This window comes from Nyctereutes procyonoides, unplaced genomic scaffold, assembly GCF_905146905.1.
Source record: "Nyctereutes procyonoides isolate TBG_1078 unplaced genomic scaffold, NYPRO_anot_genome, whole genome shotgun sequence".
Lineage (NCBI taxonomy): Eukaryota > Metazoa > Chordata > Mammalia > Carnivora > Canidae > Nyctereutes > Nyctereutes procyonoides.
In genome coordinates this window covers 22238874-22262885 of record NW_026575034.1, presented here as the reverse complement: position 1 = coordinate 22262885, position 24012 = coordinate 22238874, and the positions used below count along the sequence as shown (strand labels likewise).

At 45.4% G+C, this 24012-nt stretch overlaps 2 protein-coding genes across 2 annotated transcripts; both read left to right on the top strand.

Moving 5' to 3' along the window:
- Positions 1-4401: 4401 nt before the first annotated feature.
- LOC129504865 (olfactomedin-4-like) lies at positions 4402-15947 on the top strand. The gene is made up of 8 exons (XM_055317745.1): positions 4402-4521; positions 10165-10243; positions 11063-11125; positions 11378-11530; positions 12450-12572; positions 12755-12908; positions 13292-13451; positions 15206-15947. Exons 1-8 carry the CDS (start codon positions 4442-4444, stop codon positions 15915-15917), a joined length of 1524 nt encoding a protein of 507 aa, XP_055173720.1. The 5' UTR covers positions 4402-4441; the 3' UTR covers positions 15918-15947.
- A 2187-nt stretch (positions 15948-18134) lies between these two features.
- Positions 18135-19979, top strand: UBQLNL (ubiquilin like). The gene has a single exon (XM_055317744.1). The coding sequence runs from the start codon at positions 18135-18137 to the stop codon at positions 19977-19979; it is 1845 nt and encodes a 614-aa protein (XP_055173719.1).
- The last annotated feature ends 4033 nt before the right edge of the window (positions 19980-24012 follow it).

The following is a 24012-nucleotide window of genomic DNA, read 5'->3' as shown; positions in this document are numbered from 1 at the left end:
TTTTAAGAGGTGTGGGAAGAAGGAGTACATTTTGTAAAATGTTACAAGGAAGCTCACAAGTGACCTTTGAATAGTAGGGGTGTTAGTAAGTAAAAAATCTATAATGGAGTTAAGGGAGTTACCAGATAGAGAGAAAATTGAGCTTGCCAAGCAAAGATTTCTGTGTAGATTTTGTCTTTATCAAATGAACTTAAAGGAACAAGTTATATTTAAAGTTTGAATGAGAGAACCTGCCATTGTTCCACATTGGGTTGTTGCTGTTTACATTCCTTTGTTGAGCCTACATCCTCATGAGCTGTTTAGCAAGTATATGTTGAACATCTATGTCTTCATAAGCTTTTTAGCAGGTGTATGTTGAACACCTCTGTTCATGGTCAAGACAGGATCAGAGGCCATGGATACTGACAACTGATTTGTCTGTTTTCCTCTGTCTTTTCCCATGACTATTCTCTACTGCCTCGTCTTGATTTATAAACAAAACCTGGAAAACCTAAAAAAATAAGTGTTTTGTGGTTATCTAGGAATAATACAGAAAACATTGCTGTTATTTTTGGTGAAGAAAATCAATTTTGTATAGTTTATCTCAACCTAAATAAAATGTGAATTTTGTTTAAAAAAAAAGAGCACAAAATAGTTGAGCCACAAAAATAAGGCGAACAGGACTTGCCAGCCAGAGGGGATCACCTGAACCTAGGTGAGAAACCATGTGTATCAAAAATCTGTTAGTCTAGGTTGCTGAAGGAACCATCATCCATAGTGATGATGGCATTGTTCAGGGGAGTTGTAGGAGTTCATCAGTGAGAAATAGGGGGACTCAAACTAATCTTCAGTGAATCTAGGAAGCTGATTGGAATATCAGTAGATGAGATTTGTAAACCATCCCATAGCTTGATACTCTTTTTGACATTTGAACGTTAATAACTGTTCACACATTCTTTGCTTTCTCTTTTAAACTAATTAAGAGATAGTTATAGAAGTCAGACAAATGGATATATGAATATGTGCCTTATTTCTGTTAGTGTCAAATTTGTGGATGAGCACTGGGTGTTATTCTGTATGTTGGCAAATTGAAGACCAATAAAAAATAAATTTATTATTTAAAAAAATTTAAAAAAAATTAAAAAAAAATTGTGAATGTGATATGAGTGTGTATTCAGGTTGACTTCCTACTATTTTATTTCCAAGTATAAATTTGGGAAGACACAACCTAGAGTAAGTCAAGATCTACTGATCTACCCTAGCTCATTCCTCTGCTGAAGAAAACGACTGAATCACGAAGGCGGATATACTTCCATGGGAACACATAGAGAGAGGCCTCTAGAAAAATTCTTCACAAAATATAAATGAGGAAGGACCACTTTTTTTTAACGTCCCAAAACTGTAGATTAAGGTTTTTGTAAAATAAATTTCTAGAAAAATACATTTTTAAATAACCATAGAATACACAATCTCATTTCTATTATCGTATCCAAAGGCATAATATATAAGTATTATTAGAATAAACAGAGGAAACAAATGAAAGATTTGCAGAAATGTACATACTGTTTCTTGAAAGTGTGCATTGTGGTATTTACTGAAAATTTATATTACATTGTGAAATTTTGTCATTCTGCAATTATAGTTAAACAAAAAGCTATGAGTGGAAGAGTGAAAGCCTCCCAGTAAAATCCATTATATCCTTTAAAGCAATGCCATACCATGCATATCATATTTAAAGTTTTAATGTATCAAATGAACTTTTATCTTTCTTCTTAATTTACCTAACATAACTTGGCTTGATATCAATGCTACTTTTAAGCAGTAATTTATGACTAAACCATTTTTTGGTGTATTATTTGCTTAGGTTCTGCATTTCTACTCTTAGCAGTAGGCGAATGTGTCTCTAAAAGGTCTATTTTTTTAAGATTTTATTTATTTATTCATGAGAGACACATAGAGAGGCAGAGACATAGGCAGAGGGAGAAATAGGTTCCCTACAAGGAGCCTGATGTGGGACTGGGATCATCCCCTGAGCCAAAGGCAGACGCTCAACCACTGAGCCACCCAGGCGTCCCCAATATCTGTGCATTCTTCAAGAGCAAATGAAATATATTTTTCCAGCTTTATTTGTTTTGTGAGTTGGCTTCTGTATCACTAACAAGTCCCTAAACATGTGATGTTATGTGGTCATTGCAAAATGGGCAGCCTGCTTAGGCACATACTCTGACAAACCGCACTGCAGGATGGATTCCTCACTTGGAACTCGTAGGAATCAATAGTCATGTTTGCAAAGTGGGCTTGCTGTTTCTGTCTCTGGACCATATCTCAGCCACTGCTCTCACATGCTCCTGCCCAGTGTATCCACACACACTCTGCAAGGGAAAGGCCAGTCATGAGAAGAGTTTATTGGACTGTTTTAGAATATTGAAACACATGATTACTATAGTAATAAGGATGTTTTTGTTGTTTTTTGGAAACCAGTAGGTTTGTTCTGTGACAGTGTAAATACGGAACAATTCATTCAAACTAGGTCTAAAAACAAATATAAACTGTGGGGGACATATTTTGAAATATCTGGTGTTACCACATCCTCTTCTGCCCTGATAAATGGAAGGCAGGGCACTTTTGAGAGAGGGAAGATTTGTGAAATACTGTCTACTATGAGGGTCCAGTAGCTACCCTATGTGGGTCCCGCAGGCATCTCAGATAGCCAGTTTGTCCTTAAGCTGACACTGTAAGCCACACAACCCTGAGTAACATGTCAGCTCTCCCAAGCTCAAACACCCTGCTGGTGCTCCGGTTTGCTGCTCTACTCTTCACACCACCTCTTGGGGAAGGTCCATGAATTGTCATTGTATAAAAGAAAAAAAAATAGGTCAAAGAATAAGACACTTGCTCTAGTCTGTTTAACAGTGGAATCTATCCCATGTTAGCCTGATTCAACACCCCAGGGTCTTCCCCCACACTGCTTTGTCTGTATATCGGGCTAGGGGGCAGAAACAGTGCTAAGTAATGAGGACTGTCCACATCTAGGTGTAACAAGCTGGGGTTGTTATTGTGCAGCAGGAAGCATGTCTCCATCTGAGTCTGCTGCGCCCCACCCAGGGCTCTACAGAGACCTCCCTGCTTGGTCTCTTCCTTTCCAGGGCTCTGAGTACAGGAAGCATGGAAACCTGGGGGGACTAGGAGAGTCAGCAGAGATGACTGCAGATTGCTGCAGATCCCTCATTAATAGTGCACAACTGAGACTCACAGGTTCTCAATCCCACCAGGGACACAAGGTCCATGCCCCACCTGATGCCCTGAGAAGAGACCCATAAATTCTTCCTGCCCACACCTGCTCTCGCCCAGGCTTGCCTGAGAGTACCTTCAGAGTCCTCAGATCACTGATGCCCTGACTACTGAATGGACAGGCTGGAGCAGCACTGCATAGATGGAGGCTGGACGTCTCTTCATCATTAATCCCATCTCCCCAGCAGAGAGGTGAGAACTCCTGACCCATCAGCAGTAGGAATTCCTCAGGCAAGATCAGTGTCATGTACACAGGGTCTGAGGGCTCTTGAAAAGCTCATCTTCCTTGCCCTACCTGGATTCATCTCATAGTGAGCCAAGTACTGAAAGTCCTGATAGCAGTGCCAGCCCTCCTGTGAATGCTTCAGAAATACTTTGTCCTGATAGAAATGTGGTGTTTAGACTCATTTTCAGAGAACAGCTCTGGGGTGCCAAGGAGAGCATGGGTGGAGGCCAGTTGTGGCTGTTAAGTTTGAAAACTGGAGTGAAGTGTCACCCCTTGCTTGTCACTGTTTCTGGGTCAGAAATATGTGGAAGGTACAGGTTGGGAACCAAGGAAGACAGATTAAAAGATATTCTCTATTTTATTTGGGAATTTTGTATTTAATCTACTTTTCTTGGCTCCATGATTCCTGTAAAGCAGGTGCATTTATTCTTACCTCAATATATGTAAAGGCAATAAAGGAAATAAAGGCATAGAGAGGTTGAGTATCTTGTGCAAAGTCCCACAGCTGGTAGGAGGCAGACCTAGGGTCTGAACCATATACTGTGGCCATGGAGCCCGCTCCAGATCTTAACCACTGTGCTAGAGGGGGAGTACATGGCAACAAGTGGATCATTGTGCCTGGCTTCCCTCTCACTCCTACCTCCACAGAGAGCATGAGGATCATGAATTCTGATTAAACCAACGGCCAAAGTGCTTAATCCGTTCACTCCAAATCATATGACAAAGCTGGGACTGAACACATGCTGCCAGAGTTCAGTTCCTGAACTCTTCCCCTCTGCCTTCTTTCTGTGTGACTGCTTCCAGCTGCATTTAATACATTCCTTGTTCTGCTCTTCCCTGGACGGAACACTTGTGCCCCCAGCCCCTTAGGCAGGACACAGTCTGTGAGCCACTCTGAGGAGAAGCAGGCAGCGTGAGAAGGATCATCAGCCCAGGAAGGAGGACATGGGCTCTGGCTTGGAACCCACGGGGGCGAGGCCATGGATGGATCCAGGGGAGTCTGAGTCTGTGGCTGGTTCATGCAGGTGTGTGTGTGTCCCAGTGCCCCCAGTGACTCATGCCGGCAAGAAAGCATGCCTGTGTGAATGGAGTCAGAACAAGGACCTCCTCGGGGGGGGGGGGGGGGGACCCAGGTCAGATGAGCTGCTGAATCTGTGTGAGTGGCAGAGTAGCTTCTCCTGCCAAGAGGAAAACTGCTGTCTTCTGGGAACAAGGCAAAGACTTCCCAGGCAGGAAAGGGTCCTGGACTAGGATCCAGGAGACCTTATTCCTCGTCCCAGCTGTGTGTGACCCAAGCCTCACTGTGCATTGGTTTCCTGATCACAGAAAGGAGCATGGACAGTGTGATGTCTTTGCGTGCATCGGCAGGTAGGAGCAGCTCCAGGGCTCCAGGCTGTGGCTTAGAGACAGTCTCTTGCCCAGGAGTCGGGGGAATGGCAATCCCACTGCCACCTCCGTCAGCATGTCCCTTGTGAACCCCTGACCCTGAGAGGACACTGAGGTGTGGAGGCCTGGAGATGAGGTGAGAGACCCTGCAGAGAGCAGAGCAGGCAGGGGAAGATGAGAAGCTGCTCCTCTGTCTACTGCCAGACACAGCAGAGCTTGAAGCTCGAGGTTGGGAGGAAGGATCTCAGCCTCGTCCTCTTCCCCTTCACTTAGACTATGAGAGGAAGTAGAAGGCAGAGGTGTGAACTGTGGACACGGGCCATATGGAGCAATTTCCCTGGAATTTTGCTATTCTGAAGTATGCTGGCAGGGCCCACACCTGAGTTCAGGACTTTCTTATGGGGCCCCTGCCTTGTATAGGTTATATTTGCTCTGTGGTCTTGGGAGTGACGTTCTCAGGCCTGAGGGAGTTTTCATCTTTCTTTCTTTGGAAAGGCTGGGCCTGTCTTGTTAATCCTGAAAGGGTGTTCTCAGGGTTCAGAGGAGCCCAGGGGGCCCGGCGCTATTGTAAGAGAGGCAATACCAGAACCCAATAGTTGGCATAGCCTTATTCTTCAGAAGGAAGATCTGGTTTCTAAACCAATCAGATTTTTATTTGGGAAAGTCTATCCTCATTTATTACTGATTCTTCTCTGCGGGAGTCAAAACATGGGGGTGTGAGAGAAGGCCCAGGAGGAAGTGCTGCAGAGAAGCCTGGAGCAGACACAGACTGTGGGATGATTGATAGCTTTCCCTGGTGCCACCCTATTCTTTGCTCACCTGCCCTGGGTTCCTCACTCTCTGGAATAGCTCAAAATACTAAATACAATATCTCATGAGTTTGTGGACATAGCTGTGGTCTTCAGGTAGACTGTGGAAAGCACAGTGTAGCTGAAACCTTTTTCTGTAGGCTGTTCCTTATTCACCTAAAGCTGGGAAGTAAAGCTATCCAAGTCCATGATTTTTACCTGCACTGCCATAGTGGCATCTGATCCCATTCCCTTCCACTGCAGCCCAACCTCCATGCTCTGCCTTGTTCTCTGGGTAATCAGAGCTCTTCCAGACTGAATTCTTCAGAACCCAATGGGTCTGTCAATGGACAAAGAACAGAAGGAAAAAGAGCAACAAAGCTGAGTCAGGGAATGAGCGTTTACACTGGTCAAAGAAGGAATGAACGAATTTTCATGACCCAGTTACTTTGAAGTATGATGAATAGAGCTGGAGGGAGGGATGTCAAAGCCATGGGCAGCTGGGACAAGATACCAGATAAATTGGAAGGAATAGACTGTTTGGGAGAGTAGATGAGCTAATAAAGTGGATTCTGGAGAAGGACTTTGGAAGACAAGTTTTGTCTGAGCATCTGTCAGTGAATGAAAGGAAAAAATAGCCCTTCCACATCTCCAACCTTCCTACTTACAGCTTCATTGGGGTGGATGAAACATGGAGAATATTGGTGAGATTAGGCTTGGATGACATGAATAACTTCCTGAACAGGCTATCAGGAAAAGCATATTCCAATGCTCCTGTGTGCCTGGGCTGATTAGGAGACATTCCACCCAGAGAAGACTGTCAGAAGACTGTGGTTTTTTAGTCAGATGAGTTTTGATTCAAATCCTAGTTTTATTTACTAAATGTGTGACCTGTAGTAAGCCTGTTGACCTGTAAGAAACCAAATTCCTTCATTCATTTTATGGGAACATTAGCAAATCCACAGGTAGCTAGGGAATCCGCGGGTCAGCATATGGCTCTCAGCAAATGCTGTAGCACCCAAAGTCCTGACCCTCATCACCACCTATCTAAAATCTCTGGGGAACTGGTGATTGCTTCTCACAGGCCTCATTCATACCCTGCAGGGACAGAACCAGGGTGAACCAGGAGATGGAACTGGATCCTGCACTGCCTGTTCTCAACCAGACTGTGCTCACCTCTGGGCCTGGGCCTTTTGTCCTGTTGGGGGTGCCAGGACTGCAGGCCTTGCATGTCTGGCTTTCAGTGCCTGTGTGTCTGCTCTACATGGCTGCTTTGGCAGGGAATGCCCTTCTCTTGGGGCTGGTAGCCACTGACAAGACACTTCAGGCACCCATGTACCAGCTGCTGGGGCTTCTGGCAGCCTCCGACTTGGTTCTGGCCACATCCACAGTGCCCAAAGCTCTGGCTGTGCTCTGGGGCCTGTCAGGGGAGATCTCCTTCGCAGCCTGCCTAGCCCAGCTCTTTGTAACCCATGTGACCTTCATTGCTGAGTCTTCAGTGCTCCTGGCCATGGCCATAGACCGCTATGTGGCCATCTGTCAGCCTCTGCGCTATGGGGCATTGCTTACCCAGCGTGTGGTAGGCATAGTGGCAGTAGCCGCAGTGACCCGTGGTGCCTGTGTCATGGCACCTCCAGTGGCCTTGCTCCAGAGACTGCCTTACTGTGGGCAGCGGGAGCTCCCCCACACCTACTGTGAACACATGGGTGTGGCTCGGCTGGCATGTGGCGACACACGCCCCAACGTTTGGTATGGCTTGGCCACCACATTGCTGTCTCCAGCCCTGGACTTAGGGCTCATTGCTGCTTCCTATGCCCTCATTCTCCGTGCTGTATGCCGCCTGCCATCCCATGGTGCCCGCTGCAAAGCCTTGGGTACCTGTGGGGCGCATGCCAGCGTCATCACTCTTTTCTACACCCCTGCCCTCTTCTCTTTCCTGGCTCACCGTTTTGGCCGCCACACAGTGCCCAGTCATATCCACATCCTCCTGGCTAACCTCTATGTGGTGGTGCCACCTGCCCTTAATCCTGTGGTCTATGGAGTACGTACCCAGCAGATTGCTCAGAGGCTCCGGTACTTGCTTCGGCTCTGGTGGGCAAGGGCAGTAGGGGATGTGGGCCCCGAGAGGGCCTCCCGTGGCAGTGAATGAGCACCTGTTTGCTGCAACATGTGCCCTCAGATGGCTAAATGGTGCTGTGAGGCTCCTCTGACCAGTGCTAAAGAAGATATCTTCATCATCTGCCAATAGGTGGCGCTCTGGTCACCCCAACCTTGTTTCATTGAATGAACAGAAGGCATACTGAACTCACCTCTTCTGGCCTGTGCCTAGTGTGGCTAGAGGTTTTCTGGTTTTTCTAACTATGTATTCATCCCCACAGTTACGTATCACACACATAGAACATGTTGGACCTGGACTGTGGCAAACAGGGAGGCCCAGGACACAACCTGGAGATCAAAATCTCATCTTTCTCCATCACTCTGCCCAGCCAGCACCAAATTAGTGAAAGATGGCTTTGTGTAGGGCCTTTGGTGTGTGTGTGTGTGTGTGTGTGTGTGTGTGTGAGAGAGAGAGAGACACTAAGCAGGAACTCCATGTTTGCTGAAGGGGTGAAAACAGAAGGGGCTGAGGAAATGGTACAATATGAATAAAAGAGAACATAGCTCTGGAAACTTGACACAACTTCTTTTTTTTGTATTTTTTTCTTTTTTATTATTTAAAAAAATTATTGGAGTTCAATTTGCCAACATATACTATAACACCCAGTGCTCATCCTGCCAAGTGCCCCCCCTCAGTGCCCATCACCCAGTCACCCCAGCCCCCGCCCACCCACCTCCCCTTCCACTACGCCTTGTTCATTTCCCAGAGTTATGTTGACACAGTTTCTGACCTGGCTGATTCATACCTCAATCTTGGAAGAGCTGCTGGCTCTGGGAGGGAAGACAGTGGACTGCCCCATGCTACCTGCCTGAACTATTTCCCCTCTCTGCTTACAAGCCTAGCTTTTCTATGCTTTCCCAACTAGTTCCAATCACCAGGTTGAGTTGGCAAAACAGGAAGATGACCCTAGCACCAGTTGTCATGCTTCATGCTCTGTGTTCTTGCATGCTTTCTCCTCTCCATCCTTCCTTCTATAAAGTTCTAGTAACACCCACCTGTGGACAGTGATTCTGGAGATGCTTCTTGCTCCATGCAGCTTAGGGTGCCCAATTCTCATACCTCCCTAACCTCTGTGGCTCCCCTGGACCCATGGCTATGGCAAGGCTAGGCCAGAGGAGTTGATGGAGAGTGGATACCAGGCCTCAAGCAAGGAGTCAGAGGGTGAAAATCTGTAAAACAAGATGAGGGTATAATCTCTCATCAAAGATTGCCCAATGGAACTCAAGGTGTGTCTTCCTGGAGTCATATGTTCATTTAATCTCTCCAACCCCTTCCCTAAAAGGAGAAGTAGAGACTTCATATGCTTCTCTCTACTGGGTATCATGTGTTGGGCAAAGGGATCTAAAGGAGGGGATACATTAGCAAATGGCCTCTATGCTAAATGCCTATGACATCTGAACTGGGGGAGCAATGACAAGTAGGAAATACCAAAGGATACAAATTGCTCAATGGAAAAATGGGGAAAATGCAGTCTTCATAGGAAATCTGACATGTCCTTAGGTATTTGGAGGGTTTAAAACTCACTACTGCCTGGGAAGTACTCAAGAGACATAGTGGAAGAAGAAAGAACAGTTTTGAGTGTCTGGCACTAGGAACACTGAGCTATGACCCAGGAACCAGCTCTTCCTTTTCTTTGGGGTACCCTAGGCAAGAGCCCAGAGGACCAGAGGCTTAACAAGTAGATACTGGCCAGGGGGGCTTTCTTGAAGGACAGGCAGTGGAGGCTGTTGGCGTCAGGAGCTGGGATTAGGAGAAACATTTGAATAGTGGGATGAGATGGAAACCTTTGGAGTGCTTAGAACAGTGAAAAGGACAGACTTCTAGGTGTGGGGAGGGCATGCGGCAGAACAAGCCAGCACAGGGCCGCACAATCCCCCCAGGTATACAGCTTGGTCTTCCTCCAAGGGTCCTTGGTTACCAAAATGGCTTTTTCCTGGAGATGGATCAGATGGAGCTACTAAATATCAGAGGAGTACTCTAGAGTATTCATGTTGAGAGAAAGACCGTAAACCCTCCTGAAAGGGACCCATCCCAAGGCCCCACAGCCTGTCTCAGGTTTGTCTTATTCTGTTTGGACAGGAGGACCCAGCAGGATGAGGATATATCTCAGCTTGAGGACAGATGAGAGAGATCCTGTTCATTAAAAAAGTCACCTCCACCTCATTTCTGGAAGCACAAGTGTGTCACAGCCTCTTCTCCCACGCCCCACCCCGTCCCCTCCCCACCCCTCTCATGCACTCAGTCATTTCAGGTGTTGAAATCTGTATCCCTCCTACTGAGACCATTCACTTTTATCAAGGCTAGGAGGACTCAAAGATCTTGTTCCCCTTCTACAGCAGAAGCAAGATGCAGCCTGCCCTGGCCCTCACAGTACCCTTACTGCTGCTGCTCCTGGTGCTCCCAGGACAGCCTCAGGTACAGACTGGGGGTGGGGGAATCTCAATCAGGTGGGGAGATGGTTCTGGGCTTTGGACTGGCTTCCCTCACCATTCTGATCTGTATCAAGAAGCCCCAGGTTCTGAAAGAGAGTGAAGGTGGAGAGGCCTAGGGATGTCTGGAACAAGGATGGGATACCCAGTCAACTCTGACTGTTGCTGGGCTTGGGTAAGCATTGAGTGAGAGAGGGAAAACAAGGATGAAGGTTAGAGAGGAGGATTTCTGGGCTGTCCACCCTGCTCTTCTATGAGGCCTCACTTTCTGCAGAAATCTGCCACCCTTTTCCTGTGTGAAGGATGCTGGAGCTGAGGGAGGCCAGCCTGGGCTATTAAAGGCATGTGCCCTCTGCTTCATCATCCCCAGAAACTAAACCACTGGGCTGGGGTTGCAGACTGAAGACATAGCCAAATTAATTCCCAGGACCAGAGAAGCTACATGTGGGACTATTCAGAGAAGGACAGGAGTCACATATCTTGATTCTTGAAGAATCTGTAAGAACCCCAGCTGATTCTTTTTTTAAACTCTCAGTACCTCTAGTTTTTCACCTAAAAAAAAAAAGAAGAAGAAGAATTGAAGTCATATGTTGTCACATTCTTGTGAATGCTAAATATCAGTCTGCTGCCTCATGGTGCTACTAACACCCATCTCCTTTCTTTGACAATTTGGAACTCTGTTCTTGCTGTCTTCGAGACAAAGTGAACTTGTGGTAATATACTATTCTCCAGAGTAGAGGTACTGTAGCCCCTAAACTGGTTCCCTAGGGACTTCTTTTCAGAGCAGCTTTCTTCTTCTCCACAGAGCCTCGAGGAAGAGTTTACTCCCAGCTCTGTGAACTGTGGCCAGAGCCAGCCAGAATATAAGGTAGAGTGAGGGAGGCCCTACTGCTAGGAGCTGGAAGGGGGCTATGCTTCGGTTCTGGGAAGTCAAGGGAAGGGTCGCTCAAACTCATGGCAGAAAGAAACCCAGACAGTCATGAACAATCTCCTGCGCAAAGAGAGCTCTTCTCTGACACTCCAAAGGAGGGTCAGCTCTTCTGCTTCATGTTCCTAAACAGTACATTGTTGCCCCAGCATGTTTGATTATGCTTAACATAGGATGGTCTTGCTTTTGCAGCTCGTGAAAAGTGTGCCAGGTTCTGAGGATGAAGATGGCCTGTGCCAATGTATAGTTCACCTGTCCAACAATCTCATTCCACTGAAGCAGCTGGAGCAGCTACAGAGTATAGCCCAGGAACTCATGGACAAGTACAATCAGGGGCTATCCATGGTGAGCACTGGAGCTGTGGGCCAGGGCCAGCAGTTATACAGGCACATTCTCTCCTGGATGCAGCATGAGGATGAGCCAAGGTGGTAGAGAAATTGCTGTGTGAAGCATAGCCCTCATCTTTGAGATGAATCCTGAGTATGAAGGAAAAATTAGGTACTATTCTTGGGATTCTCAGTGGCAGTCACAGTACAGAGAAGCTTGTGTAGGCTGTGCTTCCTCCACTAACAGGCCAATTCATGGGTATAGGTGCAGTGGGAGATGGGAATACGTTATAGGAAAAGAAGAAGGAAGTGGGATGACCAGTATAAGAGAGACAGAAAAGATCTGGAGTTGAGTTAAAATAGGGGCAATATCTGGAGAGACTTGTGGGTCAAGCTGGTGAGCTGTGCTTACACTGTAAGTTTGAGTGAATGGAAATATGACATTCAGTGTGTGATGTGGGCAGTTGCTTTTTGGAACGGCCACTCGTGGAGCCCTGGGAAAGGTTGATGGGAGAGGGCCTGGAAACTAGGAGTCTGTCCATTCATTCACTCACCAAGACACCCCTGAGGTGTGGCTGTAACCAGGAAGGGGGAGACAGAGTCTGGGCATACCTGGGAAACAGTTATTTTCCCTGCAGTGAACAGAGGGACATGAACGTCCTCATTTGTGAGATGGAGATAACACTAATACTTACTTGAGGTTATTAATGGAATAAAAGAATGTATGGATCTGAGAGTATTTTGTTGGCTGTGTGGAACCGGGGAACTGTGAATAGAAGAAAAGAGCTATAGGTCTTGAAGTTTGAGGGAACTGCCTGTCCATGCCCCGCACCCGGGTTGGCGAGTAGGCACACACCATTGAAGGTTAGGATAACCAGGTCCAGGAAATAAACCGTGCCCTGAAGGCTGGGAATCCCATTGCCTTTGCTTCCTCCTAGGAGACCCCAAACTACAGCCTGCTACGCCTCGAACTGGAGGGAGCACGGAAGTTGGTGGACCAACTTATGGCCAAAGGAGAAGTTTGTGAGGCTGAGAACCTCCTCTCTCAACTCCAGAGCCAAGTACGTGGATAGAATCCCTCTTCCCTTCATGGTATCCTCTCTTATTTAATCTCATAAATTTGATGATTTCCAAAATCACTTATTTCTGGAGAAAAGCGACACTGAGCTGAATAATATGGGAGCCTCACTTCAGGTCTTAAGAACAGTTTGTGACTTATATCCTTGACATCTTATTTCCATAGGTGGCTAATGCCAGCCTCACACTCAAGCTTCTGGCTGACTCTGACCAACGTAGCCTCTGTGCTTTCCGCCAGAAGGTGGATGTCCTTGAGGGCCGGCTAAGCGAGTGTGAGAGGACGAAGAGGCAAGAGGACTCCGGTCCCCCCCTGCCACCTGGTGAGGCATCACTGAATTCTTACGATCTCATCTCCCCAAAGACAGAGTTTGGGAATGTAGGATTGTCTATGGTATGCAGGGTTGGACAGTAAAGGTCTTGGTATAGAATGAATCTTTTGTTTCCTTGCATGGTACATCACTAAGGGATGCAGACTCTCACATACAGACATGCTAGCATACACGGATAGATAGAAACACTCCTATAATGAGACATGTGCACTGTCCTGTATTCGCACAAAGTCACGCCTGCTTATATACCTGTACATGCCCTCAGGTAGATGGACACATGCTGAAATGCACACATGGATATCACACTTTCATGTCCTCTCCCAGGAGGTTGTGTGTTTCACTCTGGTTTCTACCTTGGCTGCTCTCTTCTCTAGGTTCTTGTGCCCACAGAGGCCTGCAGAAAGTCAGCAGACCCTTTGTGGTGCAACTCAACTGGAGAGGCTCCTCCCACAAGGCAGGTGTCTGGGGTCGAGACTCAGGACCCAATCCAGACTCTTCCCTCTACTGGGTGGCCCCTCTGAGTTCAGATGATAGGTGAGTTCAAGATGGTTTCCATTTTGCAACCAGTTTCATTCCAAATGTTCTCCATATTACCCTAACAGGGTTCTTTATGGTCCCAGCAGAGCTTCCTCTCTCCATTTTAGGTATGTCCCTGGACAACCTTGGCCTAGGCCAGACAGGTCACTTCCTAGAGCTCCTTTCAGGATTAAGGATGGCCCAGATGGCCGTGAGCTACCTCAAAAACCCACTGTCTGAAATTTCTAATCCCATCATAACCGAAACTGGTTCTATCTGTAGCCTGATCTAACCTCAAAAGCAAATTCTTCTCCGCCTGGCTTCAGAATCCTACCTTCTTCCCAAAAGATGTTTACAGGATGAGCTTGACCGTACTTGAGAGATGGACTCAAACGGAGCTGAGTTTAAATCTCAGCACTTAAGCTAAATGAGTCTGGAGAAATGCATTCATGTCTCAGAACCATTCTAGCCATCTAGAAAGTAAGGATAGTTAAATTGCAAGAATATCATGTGAGATTCCATAGCAAAGTGTGAACAGCATAGTAGGTGCTGATTGATGATTTTTAGGTGAAAGAATTGCTAACTAAATCCATGAGTAGACAAATGAGCCCTTCAATAAACTGGCAGCCTGTCTAGGCAGCTAGGCTCAGTGCACAGGCAGGGTTTTTAAAGTCAGGACATGTAGGAGTATGAGAAAAATCCAGCTGAGCAGGAGATCATGGCAGGGAAGGATGAACGTGGCTTGAACCTGAAGAGTCTCAGTGGAAGCTCATCTCAGACAGATTAGTGTTACTTATAATATTGATCCCAATTCCTATAGGTACTTTGTATCATATGAAGCACATTTACATGACTTTGCTTTTTAAATCCTTTCAAAATATCTCTTTATAAGGCAGGACTTATTGTCCAATGTTAAGCTGTGACAATACTCATAATTCAGGGATAATTTAAAGTACTTTCCAAAGTGGCTTCATGAGTATAGATCTCCCCAACTTCAGCTCTAGAACTATGTTTGGTCACAGGACACTGGTGTCTCAAGAGCAGGTGGAAAGCAGTGGAGTCTAGGGTACAGAAAGTCTCCATAAGGAAGAAAAGAATAATAACTATTCCTTGTTGCTTACTTTGAGATGAATATTTACTAATTGTTTTATTCACAGTATTTTGGTCAGTCCTAACAATCAATGAGATAGATTCTTTCGGTATTCTTTTTTTTAAGATTTTATTTATTTATTCATGAGAGACAGACAGAGAGAGAGAGATTGAGGCAGAGACACAGGCAGAGGGAGAAGCAGGCTCCACGCAGGGAGCCCGATGTGGGACTCGATCCCAGGTCACCAGAACCACGCCCTGGGCCGAAGGTGGCGTTAAACTGCTGAGCCACCCAGGCTGCCCTCTTTTGGTATTCTTTTTATGGATTTTAATTATGAGGTGAGAGACTTTCAACAAATTATTTAGCAAATTATTTAGGTCTCTTTTTGAGACCCGGTCTCCTAATCTGTGGGAATACAAACTACCTTCTGGTGTTTTCACTATATTAAATGAGATAATGCATGCACAGTGTCCATGAGGCATTATTGAGTTTGATGTCACTGTTATTACTGTTACTGATTTTCTTACAGTTATTTTTGTCACTGTACATTGTAAGTAAAAGAAGAAAGATTACAAATCAGTTCTGCCTGATTCCAAAGCTCCCACTATTAATTAGAACACTAGTCTGTTCATTTTTATTGGCATTGTGTACCCTGATGATTCTGGTGTGGTGCTTGGCCTAGGTACTTTGACACCTACCGGCTGTACAAGTCCTATGATGACCTGGTACTGATGAAGACCTATAAGGAGTGGACAATGGGCTATGGTGATGGCAGTGGTAATACTGTGTATGAAAACTTCATGTACTTTAATTACTATGGCACACATGACATTGCCAAGGTGAATCTTTCCTCCAACACCATGGTGCTACAACGCCCATTGCCCAGCGCCACCTACAACAACCGCTTCTCCTATGCTGGTGTGTCCTGGAAAGACATAGATTTTGCTGGTGATGAGAAGGGGCTGTGGGTCCTTTACGCCACTGAGGAAAGCAAAGGCAACCTGCTTGTAAGTCGTCTCAATACCAGCAACTTAGAAGTGGAGAAAACCTGGCACACCAGCCAGTTTAAGCCAGCTTTGTCAGGAGCCTTCATGGCCTGTGGAGTGCTCTATGCCATACGCCCACTGAGCACCCGCCAAGAGGAGATCTTCTATGCTTTCGATACCACCACAGGGCGGGAGCACCATCTCAGCATCCTGCTGGATAAGATGCTGGAAACCCTGCATGGCATCAATTACTCTCCCTTGGATCATAAGCTTTATGTCTATAATGATGGTTACCTGGTCTATTATGACCTCAGCTTCCGGACACTGAAGCACAGGCCAGCTAGAAAGGTCTCTTGGCTTTCTACTGTACCAAATCCTGTCATTCCCAACAAAACTTCCAGGCCCTGAGACCTGGGGTTTGGGGGCAGAGTTCTGGGAGAAGCATGTCTTCCTCACTCTTCAGATGAATCACCCCCCAAAAAGGGCATCAGTTTACTGATTGGAAAATGTCGATTATATCTTTATAGTTGATAATTCTGTAGAATTAATAACTCAATCATCACATTAAAGTTCTTTTTAATAATGGCCTCAGTAAATTAGATTGGGGTTTCATTGGGAAACAAACACTAAAACTAACAAACACCTCTTTACTAGAATCCCAGAATGGTAGGAGCTACACTCCAATTTTTAAAACAAATCTATTCTGTGTTTTGAAAACTGTGAATCCAACTCTGACAACTATAAAATTCCATTAACAAGGCTTAGCATAGTAAGTCTTAAGTTGAGAGCCTCTGGTCTCAGTGCAGAGACCTAGGGCAACTGGTCATTAGAATGGTCATTATCCTCAGCTTCCTGTAGGGTACCTGGGAAGACAGAGGCCAGTGTCTTGGTATGAAAATCAATGATTCACTGTCCTGAATCATCTCATTTTGAGTGAAATTGAGTGAGGGACTTAGGTCTGAGTCCCATTCTAGGAAATGAGCAGCTACATGGCTGAGGATGAGGAGGGTCTGACATGGACTGAGCTGGTGGTCTAGATATTCTCAATAGAGAATCCTTTGATGTGACACAGGAAGTCCCCTGGCAAGCTGTCTGTAATTTCTTTGCTCATCTTCAACACACTGAGAACATAGAGACCCAAACATTCCACATCTGTTACTTACCTATCTGTGTGATTCAACTCCCTTCCATGAAGTTGGATGGAATGTTCAAAATTTCAGACCCCAAAGTCTTCAGTCACCCAGAGGGTACCAGATTACTTCATACACATTGTCTTATCTTTACACTTCTGCATATACAAACATTCACAAATATACATCCAATCAGACATATGGGTTCTTATTCATATGTATGATATTTCCATCTACATAGATATAAGTACACATTTTAACACATCGACTAACAGAAAATTCATCTACTATGCAAATAAGATCAAGCACTATCCTCCAAATCTGCATGGAACTAAGAATCTGTTTTAGTTGCCTAAACCTGTCCTGTTAGGTATTTCACTATGAATCTCTTCCACCGTCACCTCTTGATTTATAGACGTCTCTCTTTCTAATGCTTTGACACAAAGGTGGGCACTAAAGACTGGGCTAAGATTGAAACAAATTTTTCTAAAAGTTCTGCTAAAATGACGTGTAGAAAAGACCAAGTGATAAGTGAATAAAAAATACTTTGCCAGTAAGGGCTCACTCACCTTTAATTTGAAATGCTCCTCAGAAAGCCTCCCCAGCTAGCCTTGCTCCTGCTTTTAGGATAGAGGAAATCTTTCTCCACATGAGAGCACTCTCACTTAAGTCCAGAGTCACTAAACCTAGAGTCAGAGAAGACCATGACCTCCTCTTCCACTTGTGAACTTTGTTCTTGTTCCCTTTTCCTTTGTAAGGCCTTACTTTTTTGAGATCTCTAACGAAAGTAGTAAGATCTCTCTTACAGGAGAGATTCCATTCTTCCTGGTACGCAGTTTTATCTATGGCTTCAACAAACTATATATATAATATATAATATATATAGTTATATATATATATATAATTATATATAAAATTATAACAAGCCTGCCATCTCAACAGGGACCCACACAGCACCACAGAGAAGCACACATCTCACATAAGCAATCTGGTCTTTTTTTTTTAATAGTTTAATAGTTTCATCCTGAGAACCTGACCTCCATTTTCTGGAAAATGACCTTGTTTTATTTTAGTATGAAGATCTGGTGACCCCACCCCCACACATACACAAATATGACTCCCTGGCAGAGACTGTGAGACTAGAGTTGACTTCACAATATCCCTTTTTTGAAGAAGTTATGGTTTTGGTGGGTGGGGCAGAAAGGAGGGGCAGCCCTGGGTGGAGTCATCTTTACTTAGCCCACCTAGTACCAACTATGAATCAGTAGCCAACAGGCCTCAGCTAGGCCACATCTGGAGAACTGGGGTCGGGGGTATAACATCATAAAATACCTGGCCCCAGCCTGGTCACTCATCCCTTTCTCAGCAACAAGGAAACTAGCCTTTGGCTTGAGAACACAACAACTGAGACGGGGGCCAGCAGAAACACTCCTCTGCCCTCACCCCTTCTGCCCTGGTTTCCACCTGCTCACCATCTGCCTTCCCACTGAGGTCCATGCCGCATGTCATCTCTCGAACACCCAGGATGGCCCAGAGTGGGCATCCTTCAGGTATGCCTGCAGACAAGAACATTTCTCCGAGTGTCACCCGAGTGATAGTGAAGACAGCAGGCAAGCAGGAAGACTTTATGATAGCTGATGACACGTCTGTGAGGCAGTTCAAGGAGAAGCTATCCACCCACTTTAAGTGCCAAATGGACCAATTAGTGTTGGTTTTCATGGGCCGCCTTCTCAAAGACCATGACACACTGAGCCAGAGGGGCATCCTAGATGGCCACACCATTCACTTGGTCATCAAGTCCAAACGCAGCTCCAGATTCCTAGCGCATTCCTCCCGGAACCTGCCGACCAAAGAGCCCTGCCACCGGGTCAGAAACACTGAAGAAAACACCAATGGGGTATACCAACCTGCGGGTGTGAGTCACACCCCAGTGGAATCAGCCCTCCTTGTGGAGCCTGATGCTCCCAAAGTGCATTCCCAGGATCGGGAAGTGAGTGGTCCAGAGTATGTAGCACAAATGCTACAGAATCCTAGTATCCAGCAGCTTCTATCTAACACAGACCTCGTGAGACAGTTCATCTCAGAACACCCAGACATGCAACAACTGATGCAGCAGAACCCAGAAGTCTCCTACATCCTTGACAATTCTGACATTCTATGGCAGACTCTGGAGCTGGCCAGAAACCTTGCCATGATTCAAGAGATAATGCAGATCCAGCAACCTGAGCAGATTCTTGAGCATCCACTGAACCCACAGTCACACCCGGGCTTAGAGACATTACCAGGTGGGGATAATGCCTTGGGTCAGAGTTATGTTGATTGCAATGACCAAATGCTCAACAGTTCACAAGATCCTTTTGGGGGCTACCCTTTCCCAGCTCTCCTGGAAGGACAAGTTTTGCAAGAACTTCAGTCCTCGCCTCCATCTCCAACACCACCCCAGGAACCGCAGGACCAGCTTCCACAGCTCCCTACAGCCCGAGTCAGCTATACTAGTTCTCATGGTTTATCCTCCATCACCTCGGCCAGTGTTACCCCCAACAAGGTGAACCATACTCCCAGTACCCATACCACCACTATCTCCACCAAGGCCCCGAGTCCTACCTGTCCCATTCAGCAGCCGGCGAGGGTACCAGCCTTACCCAGCATAGAGCTCACTCAGCAGCCCCAGACAGAGGACATAGATGCCACCATCTCTCTAGATAGCTCTGACCAGAAATTAGAGGATGACCTCCAGCCTTCAGATGAGCAGACCAAATCCCAAATCACCGGAAGTATGATGCAGTTGCTTTTGAACAACCCGTACTTGGCAGCCCAGATGATGTTGTTCATAAGTATGCCCCAGCTGAGCGAACAGTATAGGCAGCAGCTGCCCACATTCCTACAGCAGACACAGCTTTCCGACATGCTTATAGCCCTAGCCAACCCTAAAGCATCACAAGCAATATTGCAGATCGAACAAGGTCTGCAACTCTTGGCCACAGAGGCTCCTGTTCTTCTACCCTGGGTTGCACCCTACCTTTGGGGCCTGGGTTGGCTCCCTGCACCCAGCTGCAGCCACCCTGACACAGTGCCCTGGGCCTGGGATGTGCCAGATATTGCTGAACCCAAAGGTCCTGAATGCTGCCACAAATCTGGAACAGGCCTGCAGAGGCTACAGTCCTTAGCTGGAGACCCTTCTCATCTTCTGCAAGCCCCTGAGATTCGTTTCAGCCAGCAAATGGAATCTCTTCAGGCCATGGGATTTGGGAACCACCATGCCAATCTGCAAGCACTCATTGCTACTGAGGGGGACACCAGCGCTGCTATTTGCAAGCTCAAGAGATCCCAGGGATTCTAACCACCATGCCTACTTATTTGCTTGTTACCTGCCTGATGATCCATTTGACCACATCATCTCTCTCTTCTACCTCTTCTGCTGCTTCCAACCAGGAAAGGCCCTGGAACAGGAGAAACCAAACAATGCTTTCTTCACTGAAGAATAGACCATTGGCCATGGGTAGAAGATCTGTCAATAAAATGGCTACTCCCACATACCCCCATCTGAGGTTTGGCTTTGTTTCTTTTGCAAAAAAAAAAAAAAAAAAAAAAAAAGGAACTATCTGTGTGTACGATTTCCCTGTCTCACCTACGGTACATACATGAGCACACACACATACCACATGCATATGTCAATTTAGAGATAGAGAATCATAGTTGCATGCATAGAACCATAAGCTCAGATACCATGCTCACATATCCAAGAACATGTATACATAGCCTCAAACAGTGTTGCACACATACACAACGTCATACAGTCAAAGATTCACATTGATAGACACAGATATTCAGCACACTGCACACACAGCTATGGACATGCATAGAAGCATACAGATGCCTAAAGATGCATACACAGACTCATCCATGTGTAGAGGAAGATAGTCATACATACCCATACAGAAAGGGAAAATTGCTATAGATAGACACAGGTATGTAGTCATAAAGACTTCCTCAACTTTCCAAGTCCAAATTGTTCAAGTTTAAAAGTGGAAGAATGGCCTGGTGGGCCAGAGTAGGAAAAGTCCACATTTCAGTTAGGTCAAGGTAAGTATTTGTCCTCTTTAGGAATCTCTTACTAACTGCCATCGTCACAATCATAGGACTTTCCTGGACTGTTACTATTCACTCTTGAGCCCAGAAAGATGGAGCTGCCGACCCTGACTGCATATTCCTGTCGCCAAAACTCAGGCATCCGGGGCATGGCAGCTTCCAAGAATATACATCCTTCAGCATATTTAATATCCGTAGCTTGTGTTCTCTGTAGTTAGCCAAGGCCCCATCTCTTCCTCTTCCTGCCTCCAGAGGAGTATCCCAGCCAGTTGGTGTGTAAACAATTACATAAGTTAAATATTATTTTAGGCGTTGAAGAAATAGCAGTGACCAAATAAATTTCCTTTGTTTATGGAATTTACTTTCATGGGGATAAGACTGTATTCTACCTAACTTACAAATAAGTGTTATGAGGGACAATGAAGCAGGATAAGCTCTTCTACAAGCAGGGGTAATCCAGGAGGTCTCTCTGTAAGGCAATAGTTGAGCAGAAATCAAAAGGAAATGGGAGAACTGAACATGCACTCCCTTGGGAGAAATATATTCCAGGCATAGGAGGCTACCTAGGGGTAAAAGCATAAGGTAGGAATGAATATTCTTGAGGTATTTGAAGAATAACAAGGAGATGCTGTAGCTGAAGTGGAGTGTGACCTAAACAATGGGAGGAAAAACAGAACATCAGATAAATCAGGAAGAGCTTTGTAGGTCTGACGAGGACTCTGAATTTTACTAGGAATGTAGTAGAAAATCCCTGCTGAATTTCGAGCAAACAATGCAGGAGTTTCGGTGGGTGGGTCTGGCTGCAAAGTGGGGAAAGACTGTAGTAGAGGTAGAACTATATAAGTGGGAGCACTAGTGAGGCAGCTCTTGCAATGGAGCGGGTGGGAGACAGTGGTGTCTGGAGCAGTAGAGGTGGTGCCTGGTATTCAGATTCTGGTCTGCAAAGGGTACCCACAGAAATTTGTGTACTTCTCACAGACCACCCCTCTTCCAGCCCTGACACTGCAATCAGCAAGATTGAAGGAGAATCCACAAAACTCCTATAGATCTATTGCCAGACTCCCACTCCACCCCCTCAAACTAGTAAAAAGATATGTCTCAAGAAAGAATTACATCTAAAATGGATTTTCCACCTTCCCATTAAGATGTTTCTATCCAATCAATCTTTTAAAAAATTTTTATGTATATACGTATGTATGTATAGAGCTCGAGTGGGAGGGAAGAGCTGGAGGGAGAGAGAATCCCAAGCAGACTCCACACCAGGCATGGAGCCTATTGTGCGGCTTAACTACCTGCTTGAAATAGGAGTCGATCTCAAAACCTGAGATCATAACCTGAGCCAAAACCAAGAGTTGAAGGCTTAACTGAGTAAGCCACTCAGGCTATCCAATCAATTAATATGATCGAACTTTATACCCTGTTTACCACAGTTTACATGAAAGCCCAAGCTCTTTGCATCATTTTTCTGATTCCTACCCCAATATGCTCTGAAAATCCCTCATCTGACCCAATTTTTCCATTGGTCATCAATTCTCCAAACCTTTCCACCCACCATCTAGAACTCATAATTTAGCAACAGCAAAACCCTACTCTATCTAACGTTTCCTCTAAATGATCCCCACCTTTGTGCCATAACTGAAATCTTACTGTCCACTGACAGTCTGTATGCTCTGTCCTCCATCCTCTTATCATGAGTAAATTATCTTTGGACCTAAATCAAGCTCTCCACTAAGGCACTGATCTCAGTCTCTCCAATTCATCTACACAACAGTTTACTTTTGCAATTATTTTCTCTTCTTTCTGCATCATTTGTCCTTCCTCTATGTTGCTCCCATCAGAATAAAAGCATGATATAATATTGTCCGTCTAAGAAACACATCTCTATCCCCATGTTTCTACACAGACATCGTACCCTTTCTCTTATGTATAATACTCTTATTTAATCTACTTCATTTCCAACTCACTTGCTTTTTTAAAAGATTTATTTATTCATCACACACACACACACACACACACACACACACAGAGGCAGAGACACAGGCCAAAGGAGAAGCAGGCTCCCCACAAGGAGCCTGATGTGGGACTTGATTTCAGATCCGGGATCACGCCCTGAGCCAAAGGCAGAGGCCCAACTGCTGAGCCACCCAGGCAACCCCTCACTTGCTTTTAAATATACTTCAGCCAGATCTCTGCCCCCTCCACTCTTCCAAACTCAGGCTCATCATTGTCCTCCATTCTCTTGTCAAATCTAATAGTTTTCAGCCTTTATCTTCCTAACCCGCCAGCATCATCCAATACCATAGGTTACTCTCTTCTTTCTGAAACTCTTCATTTGCTTTTTTCCCCTTTCTCTCTTTTCTGACTATATTTTTTATTTCTTCTCAATTTCCTTTATGGAATACATCTTATATTCCAGACTTGTAAATATGTAGTTGCTCATGCCTTGGTCTTTTTACCTCTATCATGTTACTGCTACTCATGAATCTTATGATTTTAAATACCCTGCCATGGCTGATGAACTGTAGACTCACAATAGTGAACTCCCTCCCTTCATGTCCATTTGGGTATAAAATAAGCTTCTCAAATGTACATAGCATTGAATTCTGGGTTTTCTGTTTAACAACTTTATTCCTCGGTCTTTTTTTTTTTTTCCAAATCTCAGTAAATAGCCAATCCATTCTTTGCATTCTTTGGGGGAATAACAACAATCTTTTTAAAAAGTAAAATAAAAACTTTATGTCATTTTTGGCTCCTCTTTCATGCTCTAGACCTTTATGATTCTTTTTTTTTTTTTAATATTTTTTTTATTTATTTATGATAGGCACACAGTGAGAGAGAGAGAGAGAGAGAGAGAGAGAGAGAGGCAGAGACACAGGCAGAAGGAGAAGCAGGCTCCATGCACCGGGAGCCCGACGTGGGATTCGATCCCGGGTCTCCAGGATCGCGCCCTGGGCCAAAGGCAGGCGCCAAACCACTGCGCCACCCAGGGATCCCCTCTTTCATGCTCTAGATCTTGCCTATCAGTAAGTTAATGCTCTGAAAATATATTAAAAATTCGTAGCTAATGTTGAATCAAAGAGAAGGCAGAAACCTAGAATGCCAGGAAGAGGAGCAATTCAAGTTGCAGCTGAATTTGGGTCTTTACAGGGACAAGGGAGCATGAGCCTTTCCTAATTGGGCAATCTGAGGTGAGTCTCCACATACCACATACAGATGTGTGGAAGTAGGACTCTTGGCCTGAAACGGAAGGGTCAGCCCAGACCCACTGTGAAGAAGGCATCAAG

What these genes read in the sequence shown, in the direction of transcription:
- LOC129504865 (XM_055317745.1), top strand. Translation starts at nt 4,442, where the DNA reads ATGGGCTCTGGCTTGGAACCCACGGGGGCGAGGCCATGGATGGATCCA. An exon ending in ACAATCAGGGGCTATCCATG is followed by an intron (nt 11,531 to 12,449) that starts GTGAGCACTGGA and finishes GCTTCCTCCTAG; the next exon opens with GAGACCCCAAACTACAGCCT. An exon ending in CCTCTGAGTTCAGATGATAG is followed by an intron (nt 13,452 to 15,205) that starts GTGAGTTCAAGA and finishes TGCTTGGCCTAG; the next exon opens with GTACTTTGACACCTACCGGC.
- UBQLNL (XM_055317744.1), top strand. Translation starts at nt 18,135, where the DNA reads ATGCCGCATGTCATCTCTCGAACACCCAGGATGGCCCAGAGTGGGCAT.